The sequence below is a fragment of the Caretta caretta genome, chromosome 8, assembly GCF_965140235.1.
Source record: "Caretta caretta isolate rCarCar2 chromosome 8, rCarCar1.hap1, whole genome shotgun sequence".
Taxonomy (NCBI): Eukaryota; Metazoa; Chordata; order Testudines; family Cheloniidae; genus Caretta; species Caretta caretta.
Window position 1 is genome coordinate 70,943,640 of NC_134213.1, and position 15,402 is coordinate 70,959,041.

The 15,402-nt window shown below is 43.7% G+C and overlaps 1 protein-coding gene across 4 annotated transcripts in view; it reads left to right on the plus strand.

The window, feature by feature from the left end:
- The first annotated feature begins 1,073 nt into the window (after positions 1-1,073).
- The window catches only part of CDC14A (cell division cycle 14A), a 118,391-nt gene continuing 104,062 nt past the window's right edge, over positions 1,074-15,402 (plus strand). Inside the window, exons 1-2 of one of the 4 annotated variants that reach the window (XM_048860218.2) lie at positions 1,074-1,141; positions 2,629-2,719. Coding sequence is in view for 3 of the 4 variants with exons in the window: in XM_048860221.2 (XP_048716178.1) it covers positions 1,950-2,055; positions 2,629-2,719 (197 nt within the window). In the remaining variant the exon portion in view is untranslated. Of the gene's footprint in view, positions 1,142-1,612; positions 2,056-2,628; positions 2,720-15,402 lie in introns of those variants that run through there. The other 3 variants (XM_048860221.2, XM_048860216.2, XM_048860219.2) reach the window with 3 other exon arrangements.

Here is a 15,402-nt window from a genome sequence, read left to right on the forward strand (position 1 = left end):
GTACAGCTATATTTGAAATTAGGATCACTCTGTGTGGGGGAAGACTTATCTAGAGTCCCCCTTCCCCTTATTTTGGGCATCGGCTACTACTGCTTCTGCCAGACAGAGCAAAATAAGGGTATCCAACTCTATTTCACCTCCACTGACCTACTTATGAAGAAACATCTTTTCTGAATTGACCAAGGGTCAGTCTCTCACGGTTACCAGGTATAAACAAATTATGAATGCTTTCCCCATAGTCCAGCTACTTCAACAGTCTTAACAGTAGCAACCTCCAGTAAATATTACATCACTGGATAACTTCTTAGAGGCCCCAAAAGAATGGGCTCAGAGTGCCTGAGGCTCAGCCCAATGCACGGGGAATTTGTTTTATGCTGCAGTGTGAGGAAGCTAGCTCTATAATACTGGACAGTAGTTCAGGTGTAATGAAGATGTGAGGCCCAGTTCTGCTCAGACTGACTCTAGCTTCCCAAGTTTTCTAGCCAGTTACCTGTCGGCGTTCAGCACTACACCAGTTCCTATTATACCTCCGCCAAAGGTAAGGGGCTGTAACCACTGCCCAGTAGTTACTTCCATAGGAGGGAATAAAGCCCACAGCAGGACCGGGACAAGAAGCCGCCCTCGGCCCGTACCCCCAGGCAGCGAGGCGAGGGTAGCCCTGCCTGTGGAGAGCGCCCCGCCCCCGCATTCTCCCTCACAGACAGGACTGTGGGGAAACGAATTCAATGGGAGGGATTTCAGGGGCACCTGGGAAGAGCTTACACCGGAGAAGGGGCAATGTGCGGCGAGTGCATGTATTCGGGAGGCCGGGCTGGGCCGTGGCGCGTCTACCTGGAGACTTCAAACGTGCCCGGGAAGTTTTCACCCTTATTTCCCAGCACCGCCTTTCGCTGCCCCGCCGCGGGAGGAACCCAGCCCGCTCAACCTCGCAAGGGAGGGGCGTGTTCTGGAGGGAGCGGCCTCACAACCCTGCCCCGCCGCTGACTACGAACGCGGGAGGGCGCTCTTAAGTGGTTGATCGCGTCGTCCATCAGGCTGAAGGCTCCGTCCAGTAGATGGCGCTGAGGAGACCCAGGCCCCGCCCGCCCGACTCAGTGGAGGAACGCGCTCAGAGGCAAGGTCCTCACCGTGTGAAACCAAGGTACTTCCACCCCGCAGCGCTAGAGCCCCGGCAGCTTCCCAGGCCGTCTGCTCTCTATGATGCTAGGGCAGAGTGTGGGGGCTCTCCGGCATCACCCTGCAAGGGGGGCTGCCGGAGCCTGAGGAGGACGGAGCGCAGCTGGCTGGGCGTAAGGAGTCTCCGAAGGGGCGGGGAGGGGGGGGCGCTGGCTGGGGGGGAGGGCGGGGTGTGGGTGTAAGGAGCCTCCGAAGGGGCGGGGCGGGTGTAAGGAGTCTCCGAAGGGGCGCTGCTGGCTGGGGGAGGAGGACGGGGTGTGTGTGTAAGGAGTCTCCGAAGGGGCGGGGAGAGGGAGGCGGGTGTAAGGAGTCTCCGAAGGGGCGGAGAAGAGGATCCCCTTGCAGGCTGCAAGGCAGCGGGCGGAGCAGCCCTGGGTGCAGGGGGGGCGGGCTCTGAGGGAGGAGCGGAGGCGGGGAGGGACACTCGTCTCTGCTCCCTCCCCACGGCGCTAAGTCCGGTGTAACAAAGCCTTGGTAACGGGGTTGCTAGCGCGCTGGTCGGCGCCTGGTAACCAGGCGCTGCCCCTTTAAGCAGCGGGGGTGTTGCCTTGCCGGAGGGCGGGGAAGATCCGAAGTCCCCTTCGGCGCCCGCCCGCCCGCTCTGTGCTGGAGCTGGCAGCTTCCCCCATCCCCGTTCTCACTCCCATGCGGGCTGTCGGGACAACGATACTCTGGGCAGCGCGGCCGCAGGCAGGCGGCTCCTCTCGATATGTCCCGGGGGCTCCCTGTCTGCTGAGCCCGCGCAGGTCCCGCCGGAGCCACCCCAGGGTCCCATGAGTTCAGAGCTGCCCCGCGCCTCGCCGCTCCGCGCTCTCTTTAAGATGGAGCCGGCTCCGTCCGCCTCTGAGTTGCTGGTGGGAGCTTCCGAGTTCCTGAAAGGTGAGAGCCTGAGGGACACAAGGCTTCCGGCTGCCCTGGCCCCGGGACTCTGCCTGGCTGCCTTGGCCCCGGGGGATTGTGGCTCCTGCCTTCTCCTTCTTATCCCTGTAGTTCTGTGGTCCTCGCCGTCCTATCGCTGTCCCCGTCGCTCACGGACCCAGCTCCCCTGGGCTGGGGCTGGTCGTGTTTAAGCCGGTTCCTCCCGTCTCCGTTCGGGTGAGGAACCAGCCGGCACCTGTTGCCACGGGCTCTGCGCTGGGTAAAAGCCGCTCCCATGGCTGTCCCTGTAGCGAGCCCGTCCCGCCCAGCCCTCTCCTGGGGGGACAGCAGCGTGCGCCTAAGCGCAGGCAGCCCGACTTTCTCTTCTCCCTTCTACGCAGGAGAAATGTAGCGATGCCCCGCCCGCTCGGAGGCCGAGGATTAGAAAGGGCGGGTGGAGATTGCTCTGTTACCCCCTAGCCTGGAGCTGCCCCTGCTGGCCGGGGGGAATAGTAGGGGCGGGTTGGGGGAGGTAGAGAAAGCGAACCGCGACATCTGTACATCCTTCGTCAGTTGCCTTCAACTTTGTTTCAGATCGATTATATTTTGCTACTTTACGGAATAAACCCAAAAGCACGGTAAATACCCACTATTTCTGTACTGATGAGGAGCTGGTCTATGAAAAGTAAGTGTCTTTTAGTTTCCATTGTCCTGCAAGGCTCTTGTTAACTGCTTAACTCTCTTGTTAATTGATGCATTTCAGTCCTCTGTAATGAATGGAGTGTAGTAAAGAACCAAACATTTATGGTGAACGACATCGCTTCCTCCCCTTAAAGAATAACAAGACTGCAGTGCTGTGGATTTGTGCTGGACATGGCCCACCTTGATTACCATGCACATTGTAGGGAGAGTGGTCACTTTGGATGAGCTATGACCAGCAGGAGAGTGAGTTTGTGTGTGTATGGGGGTGGGGGAGGTGAGAGAACCTGGATTTGTGCTGGAAATGGCCCACCTTGATTATCATGCACATTGTGTAGAGAGTTGTCACTTTGGATGGGCTATTACCAGCAGGAGAGTGAGTTTGTGTGTGTGGGGGGGTGGAGGGTGAGAAAACCAGGATTTGTGCTGGAAATGGCCCAACTTGATGATCACTTTAGATAAGCTATTACCAGCAGGACAGTGGGGTGGGAGGAGGTATTGTTTTATGATCTCTGTGTGTATATAAAGTCTGCTGCAGTTTCCACGGTATGCATCCGATGAAGTGAGCTGTGGCTCACGAAAGCTCATGTTCAAATAAATTGGTTAGTCGCTAAGGTGCCACAAGTACTCCTTTTCTTTTTGCGAATACAGACTAACACGGCTGTTACTCTGAAAGACTGCAGTGCAGTTACTTAACTTGTAGTTGACCCAGGGGTGGGTGGGATGGACATGCTGCTCAGGATTTATTTATAAAGTGAGGCTCTCAAGAGTAATTAAATCTTATTGGATAAAGTCTTACATAGAAGTCTGTGTAGGGGAAAGTCAGGTGAAATAACAGTGGCTTTTCTGTTTTGTTAATAATTAACTCCTTGTATTTTCTATATGCAGAAAAGTACAAAGTGATTATACTTCGGATTTTTTTCTTTTTTCTTTTATAATTTAAAGATAGTGAAGTTTTAGGTGGGCTCTTAAATGGACACACAAAGCTTGAAATCTAGTCAGATTTGGAAAAAAAATAAGGGGTATCTTTTACTGATAGTTTTGTAGGTTTAATAAATAAGGATGTTTGTTTTTCTTTCCTGTGGGATGAAAGACCAACACCTGCAAGGGAAACTGACAATTCAGGGTCAGCAGTGAAATTGACTGTACACAAAGTGGTGTCCGCTGCACAAAATAAGCTGAAAATAGAGATTAAAGAAAACTATTCATAAATGTTGGAAGTAAAAGCACTTTTAGATGTGTGTGTTTTCTTAAATTGGCTGTGGCCCATCTCAATAACATTATTAAAACAAGGTGGCTCTGTTATCATGTTACCTATTTTATTTGTATGATCTGAACTCAAAGTAAAGAGAATTATACTTCATGCAACAAAGTGAGGCTATGCCTCAGACTGTAGGATACAAAATACTATTAAAAACTCAAGAGAACCAGATTATATCTTGAATGGGTATGCTCTGTTTGTAGCTTAGTTATTATAGAATGGGCATCCAGAGTTGTGGCAGTATACACAAATGTGGCATCCTGATACTGGGGCCAATGGGAAAGGCATGAAGAATAGGGACCTGAAACTTGAGGAGAATAAGTTTAAACTTCATGTGCCCATTCACTCGTAATCTGGTTATTTGGGGCATTCAGTACATAAATATATTTAGCAATATTTAACTGTCTGACCCTAAAGAATTTGGTTTTATCCTTTTTACATGCAAAGGTTCACTTAATACAGTGCAGCCGTATAAAGATGTATAAATTGCTCTGTTGGGGGAAGTGAGAGAGAGTTGTTTATCTGTTATGGCTCTGATGGAGTATTTTTATTTGCATTTGGTATATCGCCCTCCCTGAAACTGTTTTGGGTTCCTGACAATCTGATTAATCTGTATTTTCTGCTCGGGTAAAAATAATTCTTGCTGCTTTTTTACCTGTTTGCAGATTAGTTGCTTTTGTGGGTGTGATTGTGTGTCAGGAGGGACAAACATGATGAAAAATTTCATATTCAGGCAGGTTTAACCTTGTTGAGGCTCTGAGGATTCTTGAAGAACTTCATACTGTGAGACTTAGTGCATGTCTACACTTAAAATGCTAGAGCAACACAGCTGCATTGGTGCAGCTGCACCACTGTAGTACTTCAGTGAAGATGCTGCTACACCAAGGGGAGAGCTTTTCCCATCAGTGTAGTTAATCCACCTCTGTGAGAGGCAGTAGCTATGTTGACAGGAAAAGCCCTCCCATTGACATAGGATGGTTTACACCGGAGTTAGGTCAGTATAACGGCATCACTCAGGGTGGATTTTTCACACCCCTGAGCAACATAATTATACCAATGTATGATTATAGTGTAGACCCAGGCCTAAGATTCGTGCCTATGGCTGACAAAATTATGCAGCAGGGTACTGGGTCTGTTACTGGTGCTATCTTATCTTAAACAAAAAACTGTTAGGCTGTGATTCAAGTCTGCTCTTGACAAAATCTTGCTAATTATTGTGCTCTCTGGGGCTTGAATTAACTGCTTGTTCAGTGCTTGCAGTACTCAGTCTCCAGATTTTTCTTCAATCTTGGTTTAAGCCTAGATATGATGCAGAAATTGTATGGGTCTCATTATACATTCTCCTTATGGTTATTGATCTGGATCAAGTGGTCATGCTAATTCTAATTTTCTGTCAGGTATCTTTGATATTGCTGATCACAAGATAATTGTGATGTGTGTGCAGTTTATGACCAGGCAAATACTGTTTTGGGCTTCAGTATTAATTATACACAGATAACATCAAGCTCTGTTTTCTTTTTATTGCATTTGGATGGGACAGTATGTATCTGGATGAGGGCAAAGTGGCTGAGAAAACCTGGCAAGATGGAGATAATGTTTTTAGGGTGGGGGAACATCTGGCAGCAATAGTGAGGTCGGTGTCCCTTCTGAAGAGATTTGCCCTCTTGTTAGAAGGGTTTGCAATTTGGAGATACTTTACTAAAATTAGCTGAGTATCTAAGGGTAACTCTACTTTACTAAAGTAGCAGCTAAAGCACTTTAGGCTGTACTTATTTCGTGAAAAAACCTGTGACATCTTGTGGATATGGACCTTGCTACGGTTGTCTTTATCCATATTCAATCACTGTAATATGGTCTGCTTGAGGAAACCAGCAGACCACTTGGAAATTTCACCTCGTGCACAATGCATGTCCAGTTTATTTAGGCGAGGTCTATGTTAGAAACTTTCGCTCATATAGCAATCTTGGTTGTGTGACTTTTTTCCCCCCCAGCAAAAGACCTAAAGGTTGATGAAGTTATATTGGCATAAAAGTGTTTTTGCTGGTATAGTGTATTTCACACACTGAACCCTTGTAAACTATACTGGAAAAAGCGTTCTTTTGCTGGTATGAGGCCTTAAGACTGCTAGATTTCTTCTATAGTTATACCAACAAACCTTTTCAAGCATAGACTAGACCTTGGTAGCATTTCTTGAGCTAGCACAGTACCTGTGTTTCATGATCTTCATTAGCTTCCAGTTTAATTTTTGGATGTAATTCAAAGTTCTGGGTTTATTTCCCTTATGGCACTTTTTATTTCTTGGGGCTTAGCTATCTCAGACCACCTGCCTCTCTTCCCAGTTTGCACCCCACAATTGAGATTCCCCAGGTTAGGTGCTTCATATCTAAATGTCTGGGCTGGTGACAAAATGTTAACTACTGTGATTTTGTATAGGTTTAATGGCCAGCAGAATTTGACTTCCTTTATATGCAAGATGACTTTGATTGGACATTTTAAATTCTAAACACTCTTCTAAAGGAGGAAAACTGTAAAGCTTCAGTATATACAGATTTTGAACTTGCTACTTAAAAATAATTGAAATCAAAACTTCACTCATTATTGTTATGGTCAGGAAGATTTATCTGTATTTTACTTCCTCACTGGAGGGACACCTTGCTTCCAGTATACAGTATCCAGAAAACATATACAGAAATTCAAGAGGGGGTGAAAAAACCAATTGGAAAAACTTTAAAGTCCAAATAGTGCATCCCTTCATTCATATCAGTGGTTACATGCCTGAAATGTCCTGGTAATCAGCCTACCTTTTGCGGAAGGGTTGTAAAATTGCCCTTATATTTTAGGGCATGTGTCTAAAGACATTTTGTATGCAGTGCTTTGAGTGTCTCTCCTCCCTTCCCCCCGAACTAAAATTCTAAAGCAATACTCAAACTCTCCATCAGATTTGGTCCTATAATGATAGCCTTCTGCTAACTCAGCCTGAATAACTCCTATGATGGGCTAATTATAGAATAAGTCCTGTTCAGTGTTTGATTTTTGAGAATACCTCTGTAATCTATCTGGCCAAATAGCAGAACTTTATAATGTTTTAAATGACTTTACAGGAATAGTGATGTGTATTTCCTTGTCCACCAACATCCATTGACCGTTTTAACATAGCTTTAGCAGTACGCTTGTTAATTGATCTTTGAGTCACTAGGAAGAGCCCAGAAATGTTGTTTCATAGATTAATGAAAAAATAGTTATTTTAGTTTCTTTGTGCACAGCATGACAATTAAAAAAACAAAAACCAACAACTTTTTTTCCAGGGGAAGGGGTTAACTGTAGATATTTATAAACTAGGTGGCAATTAGCAGCCAGCATACAGATTTTAAGTAACCTTGTGCAGCAATATATACCTCCCTTCAATTGGCTAATGCCAGATTTTGCCTTGACATTTGTTACCCCCACACAAATTTTATACTGTATACCGGATATGGATGGCTTCAAAAGTACGTTTTCCCCTATGAAACTTGGGTCGTCTGCAGGGAAGTGTACGGTGGCCTAGCAACAGTACACTCCACATGTTTTATTCATGTATTTCTCTGAAGGTAGCAGGTTGTAGCAAAACTGGGAATAGAATATAAGTCTCCTGATTGCCGGTTGGGTGTCATATCAGCTAGACCATCTGCCTTCTAATAATGCTGCTTCTGTCTGTTTAGATTGTAAGCTGTCTGTGGCAATAACTGTCTTACTACATGTTTGTACAGTGCCTAGCACAATGACACGCCAATCTCAGTTGGGACCTCTAGGTCTTACTGTAATTTAAAATAATTTTGTAACTGCATTTTTTGGGTCAAATAACAATGTAATCACACCAGTTTAAATTATGTTGGTAATTTATTTTAAAATACCTGTCAGCAACTATGTCTGTAACAAAAAACAGACAACAAAAAAGATCCAGGAAATGCTTTTTTGACAAATAGATTCATTGCTAGGTATATTAATATAGAACTCCAAGTACTAATTCATTTAAACGACAATACAGAAATATATTTCCTGCACCCCTCAGAGGCAGTGCAAAGGCCTGGGGGAGTCAGGAGTAATGGAGGAGCTGAGGGAGAGGGAAGTAATTGCTGGGAAGGAGCCTGGGTGTGAAGGTGAAGGATTGTGTGGGTGGGAGAAGTATGGAACGGGTTGGTTTTTTTTGGGTGGGGCAGGATTGTTAGGAATCCTCCACCACGCAGACTCTGGCTGACCCAAATCCCTCTCGTTCAGTCAGGCACATGTGTCCCTTTTCCCATGTATCCCTGCCCCCACTCCTATTCAGCTCCTGCCCCAAGCTGTCCTCCCATGCTAGCCCCTCTGAACCCTGTCTGTGACACCCTCCCCCCCAGGAGCCCCATGTGCCCCCTGCTGTCTGTTTTCCCCGATATCCTGTGCCTCCTGGCCTGGACCCATGGGCAGAGCACTGTGAGGAAGTCAGATTCTTTCTCTTCTCTATCCACAGCTGGTGCAGCTCCTGCCTGGGAGCGGCTGCTCTCTGTTCTGGTACCACAGCAGCCCCTGGTGGGTGAAAGGAGCAACTGCACAGTATTTTCTGTGGAGGAGGGGAATTCTGAACTGCATGTGAATTCTGCACGTGCGCAGTAGTGCAAAATTCCACCAGGAGTAAAAATTGTGTGCATCATTCAGAACGCCTTGCTACACAGGCCCTTTTTATTTAAAATTGTTAGCATTTGAAATCAACTGAGGCGCTCAAGCTGTTATTGCAAACGGGGAGAGGATCTTTGAGGTATTGATCCAGTACCCAAACTGTTTATGGGACTTTATTGGTATAAAAAGAATGTTCCAAACTACTGTGGGATATGTGAGTAATCATGCAACTGATGAAATTACGAATGTATACAGAAGAAATTACAGACTGCTTTTTATGGTGATAACACTATAAGAACCCAAAACTCATAAGGTGTGTTCAGCAGGGTTGTAGAAACTCTGAACTCTTTCTCTGAAGCCCATCACTGTGCATTCATTGAGGCAGTGTGTATATTTCCTAACTAGTTACTCCAGACACTCAGGCAGAAGATTGTCAGCCTAATAGTTATCAGGATTACATCCTCTGATCACTCCCAGTATTTAAGGTCTGTCCCCCTACCACAGCTCTTCGTTCTTCAAAAAGTACCCTTGAAAAGTCCGTAAAAATGATTTGCTGTTAAACATTCCATTTATAGATAGGAATTTTGAGGCCCCATCGTTGTGGCTTTTGAGGTGTTTGGTCTTGAGTACTGGTCATGTCTATCATTAAAGATAACAACTCTTATATACTGTAATTATTTTGTATAGTCCATAGTATATACAAAGCATGACTGAATTATGATGAAAATTAAAGTTGGGAATGAAACTGAGTCAGAATTGCGTATTCAGTACTCTTGCTCAAACTTTCAAATCAAATGTCTCAATATTTTATCAAATGAAATACTTTTAAAAGCTATTTAATCCCATCTCAAATGGTAGCTATCTTGAATTTCACTACTGTAATGATGACTGTTCTGGTTAAATATGTTGTGTGTTGTTTTTACACCATGGCATGATAATTGAGAGCTCTTATTAAAACCACTTCCTTTCTCTTGCCAACCTTGTATATCATCAAATTAAAGGGAAAAAGCTGAATGCAGTTATCAGGCTGTGACTACATTAGGTAAAATTGGTTCTGATCTAGTGAAGGTTATAAGTGAAACTTTCTGGTCTTAAGATGACTGGGGTCTCTCTTCAAGAGGTACATGCTTTCATCGATAAAAGGTATGCCATTTTTGATGCCTTCAGGGATGTAGAGCTGATGAGAAGTGACCCAGCTCGCAGATGATCATTTGGCACACAGACATGGCCTGTCTTGGATAGACCTAATAGTTAATGAGTCAGGCCCTGGTAAATAGTTTTCTTCAAGAAGAATAGGTTTCAGAGTAGCAGCCGTGTTAGTCTGGAATCGCAAAAAGAAAAGGAGTACTTGTGGCACCTTAGAGACTAACCAATTTATTTGAGCATAAGCTTTCGTGAGCTGCAGCTCACTTCATCATCACTTCAGTATGCATCCGATGAAGTGAGCTGTAGCTCACGAAAGCTTATGCTCAAATAAATTGGTTAGTCTCTAAGGTGCCACAAGTACTCCTTTTCTTTTTTTCAAGGAGAATAGTGGTTCTGTTCTTTGTTTTTCAGCAAACAGATCTGGGTTGGGCATCCTACACTTGACTGATTAACATACAGTAGGCTTTCACTTGTTATATCAACAAACTAGAGAGCTTGCTGGACATGTTTCAATTTTGGGTACTTTTTATCAAAAAATTTTATTCCAGTACTACAGTATTGAAGCCTAAGGATCCTTCACTGTCTTCCTAAATTATAGAGCCTTTAATCAACCATTTATTCTGGTTAGTAATTCTATTATCAAGACATCAGATACTATGCCGCCAGAGACACTCTGTGAACAGCCGCAGAAGTAATTATATGTGACAGTGGAACATTTTGTACGGCATATACTTCATATCAGCAAGAGGATCTAGGTTAACTTACTCAAACTGTGATATATTGCTGTGGACCAAGCAAGCTTAATTCAGAGAATATATATCCCTTGTTTTTGAGGTTAGGAAGTAGTAAAGTCAGTATCTCGAATGCTTACTGTGTAATAAAGTTAATTGGTTCTGTCTAGAGCTGTATTGGTATGAAATGTCTTCTTCACTGCCTTCATACGTTCAAAGAAGCAGTTTCTTTTTCCTGACAGAGCAATGATAAATTTTCACGTACTTCACAAAGTTAAGTCTCTTTACTTAACTGTAGTAACCCAGTAATTGTAGCTGTGCAGAAAGCCCTGAATGCTCCCTGATTCAGTGGCTGTAGGACCAATAACGAACATTTAGACTACCCTTGTCACACCACACACGAGCTACCACTTCACACACAAAACAGTGAGTTCTTTGTTCATTTCAACAGCATGTGATGATGTTAAATTGAACATCAGTTGACCAATCTTGTCAGGCAATAGAATACAAGAAAAGCCATTTTAGAAGGCTAACATGGAGTACAAGCAAGAGACCATAAATCATGTGTATGAGAATACTTTGTGGCAAAATTACAGTTTCTTCAAATACTGGTCCAACCAACACATGCAGTAATCATACACCACTTTTAAAAATTGAAGTGTACCATTCCCCCCTCCCCTCTCACTTATAAAAATGAACTGCCAAACATTGACGGTGCAGAATTAGCCCATAAAGGGGAACCTCAGATTGTATGTGGAAGTTCTAGGTAGCTGTTCTAAATCATACTTCTAATTTTTAGCTCCTAGCCAGATTTCTACTGGGGTGGAGGAGAAAGATTAGTGTCAGTACACTTCCCCCCCCCCCCCTCCTTCTTGGGAAGTGGTGGGAAACAAAACAAAAAAAAAACCTCCCCTCAAAACATTTGTGCTGAACTTTGACCTAATTAACAGTTTTCTGCACTTGTACTGTGCCTCTCCTCAATATCTCAAAGGGTCATCTGTGCATATCTGTTTCTCTCACTAAAGGATAAACAAATCACCAAAAACTGCACTGCAAGTTAGTACCAATCAAAAATAGAACTTGCCTTCTGATTCCCAGGCTCCAGCTTTCACCGCTGTACACCATACTGCCTCCCTGCTTAGACAAACTTACTGAGGAACTTCGAATTCCTCAAGGTGTTTTTTTCCCCAAAGAGAAGGGGCTTCCACCATGCTCTGAAAATGATCGTACTCTGATTTAAAAAACAAAAACAAAAGGAGTACTTGTGGCACCTTAGAGACTAACCAATTTATTTGACCATGAACTTTCGTGAGCTACAGCTCACTTCATCGGATGCATTATTAGTCTCTAAGGTGCCACAAGTACTCCTTTTCTTTTTGCGAATACAGACTAACACGGCTGTTACTCTAAAAACAAAAACAAAACCCTTGTTCTATAACTAAACCTTCTTGACTGAGAACTTTATATCCTGCTCATAAGCTTTGTCTTGGGTTCTGAGGTACCTTTTCTCAGGACTGCTTCTCTATTGATAGTTCATTAATGGAAGTTCAGTCATTGATGCAGCTGGGTCATGATTCATTGATGGTTTTGAAGATCAGGACTGAAGTCCTGAAGAGGAGTGGAAACTTGCTGAGGGAGTGAAGCACAGAGTGATGGGCTTGTTTGTAGCCTGTTCTATTTATGTAGGCTGGAGTCCCTGAGTTGCATTCCCATTCGCTCCTAAGTATAGTGACCTACAGTAATTCAGCATGGAGACAGAGAGCACAGGGGTCACTGTGGCCAGATTCTTATATGGAAGGAAGAGTCATGTTTTTTTAGCAAATTGGAGGTGGAAGAAGTGGTGAACTGAGACCAGGACACCTTGGCTTTGAACCACTCTGATAGGTGGACAGGAGGAAGCTTTCAGTGGAAAGGAGAATAAAAACCCTGCTAATTCTCTAAAGCATTTCTACTTTCTGACTAATCTCTGTGATTTTTGCTTGAGTTTACATATCTGGACATCAGAATTGCTGACACAAAGGATTTGCTGCTTGGTGGCTTAACTTGGGTATTCCCACTAATCAGCAATAACATTGCCTTTCATGAAAGGTAGTAGTTACCTCAGAGGATATGCACTACAATCATGGAGAACAATGAAGAGCTGAATTGCTCTGGACTAGTAATGAGTTATGGCACAACCTTGAATCAAGAATTCAGGAGATCCAATAGCTTCAGCTCCTCTTGAACATCACAGCAGTGTTAGGATTTGTCCTGGGACATACTCTTTGTTTTTGGACATCTTGAAATCTTGGTCACAGGTGTCTGGGCTTGTGTGAAACATGCTTGGATTCAGTCACCACAAGTCTGACATGGTAATAATAATTCCGCATCCACTGCACTGCCATCAGCATATCATGTAGAGAAGATGCTTAGACTTGTCTGCCAAACAAGAATAAAATTGTGCCCTCCTTCCTTCAGATGAGCTACAATTATTGTCATTGGATTCATGAGAACTTGGGAAGCTGAATGGCAGGGCACAACAATTTTACATACTAATATTCACATAAATAACTAGTCCGTTCTTCTCTCAGAGCAGGATTGTTAGGTACCAGATTGTTAAACAAAGTTTATGGGTGTCTTTCTGAAGGTTAATGTGTCTGTATCCAGGCTGAACTGAGGACTTCCAAGGAATAAAAGTGACATCCCAAAGTATCCACTGGTTTTAGAAAGTGCTTGTTCAATACATTATAATTTGATTTTTCTATTTTTAAATTTGTAGAAAATTATTTTAGAGTTCAGGAGTGCCAGATTCATAGCACTAAAGACTCAAGTGTTCTGTTAAAATACCACATAGCTACAGCATGTGAAAACACCCCTGCTCCCATTGATTTTAAAATGTGCCTCAGTTCTGACTTGGAAGGACCATGTCAAGAAGTCAAAGAACAAATTCTCTAAGCTTTAACCTTTTGGCCTGCCTGCTGAGGCAGCTTCCATAAGGTGCCATAAATAGGGGTGAAGTTGTTGTTGATGGTCTCTTGATTTGGAGACCATTAGTTCATTTCACAAAGGCTACCAGATAATATTTTGTCACTGCCAACCTAAGACAGATTCAAACCAGTGATTTAGGCTCTTAATCTCATTACCATTTCCCCTAGGTCAGGGGTTCTCCAAATTTTATTAATAATATGACCCTTCTCTTAGTCTCCTGCATTTATAATGTAACATCACTGTTGAAAGTACGGAATACTTACATAGCAAAGCAAGCGTGGTCATATACTTTCAACTGATTTTTTTTCTTTTTCAGTTGGAAAATTGGGCTTTTGACCAAACAAAATTTTTCTTAGAAGAACTGAATGCCCCAAACTCAAAATATCCATATTTGGATATGCCACCACTGCTGCTTGGGCATTCTAGCTCAGTTGCTTCAAGTCGCTGATCTCCTCAGTGGGCCAGGCTTCCCAGCTGGACTGTGGCTATGTCTACACTAGAGAACCTACAACAGTGCAGCTGTAAGATCTCTCGTGTAGCTGTTCTGTGCAAGCAGGAGAGAGCTCGCCTGTCGACATAGTGCTGTGCACGCTATCATCTATGTCAGTGTAACTATGTCACTCCGGGGGAGGTGTACAATATTCACACCCCTGAGTGACTGACAAGTTTTGCCAACATAAGTGGTAATGTGGACATAATCTGCCTTCTTGATGAGAGGAGGTGCTGCATCATGAGAGATGTAGGCTATGGTACATCATGGGAGGTTAGTCTGTCAAAGAGAATGGACATATTAGGCACCTATGCTACAGCTTTCATGAGGAACCATGATGACATTTCCAAATAGACATTTTCTGACATTCAGTCAACTTTTTTCTTTGTTACTGAAGATTAAAAATTTCTGTGTGATCGAAAATCCCTGTTTTCATAACACAACTATGAAAAAGTAATAGGCAATTACTTAATGTATTAACTGCTCTAATATAAGTATGTTGATGACACTGGCCACTTTTTTTGTTCTTCCCCTTGCATCCTGTTCCTCTTTTTCTCTCTACGTATGTTTTTCTAATGCCTGGTTCACCCCTCCCCACAACACACACACACCCTGCCCCCATCTCTCTTGGTAAGTGGTTGGCTCTTGTAGTGAGTAACTTCTGTTTTCTTTCTTGCTTTTAAGCATCAGAGGCAGGTAGGAAACTCCTTTGCTTCCAGATGTTTTTAGGTCACCTAGGTCCAGTTTGTAATGAGAAAATGACACCTGTAGAAATGGCTGGAAATGAGGAGAGCTAATGCTGATTGGTCAGTTTTCTAGGGGCCACCAGCAAATAGTATGTAGATCAAAGTTTGGGAGTCATTGTCCTAAAGCATGAAGTCCCTAAGCACTTGTTTGTCATAAACTTCACTAAAGAATATCCTGGGTGTGATGGGTTGAGTCACAGAAACCCCCTTTTGGGAACTGCCACCTGATGTGCTGGGGCTGCTTCTGAGCCCGTTTTCCCTGGCATCTTAAGACTTCAGAACCTTGCCTGGTTGTGCCAGACACACTAGCCTGCTACAAACAGACTCAGGTCTGAACCACGTCTCCCAAAAGCTGCAGGCTTAACTGAAAACAGCTTAAGAAGTGCTCCTGTCTCCCAACACCCAGATACCCAGTTCCCAATGAGATCCAAACCCCAAATTAATCCATTTTACTCTGTATAAAGCTTATACAGGGTAAACTCATAAATTGTTCGCCATCTATAACACTGATAGAGATGCACAGCTGTTTGCTTCCCCAGGAATTAATTAATTACTCTGGGTTAATAAGTAAAATGTGATTTTATTAAATATAAAAAGTAGGATTTAAGTGGTTCCAAGTAATAACAAACAGAACAACGTGAATTACCAAGCAAAATAAAATAAAACATGCAAATCTAAGCCTAATGCAGTAAGAAA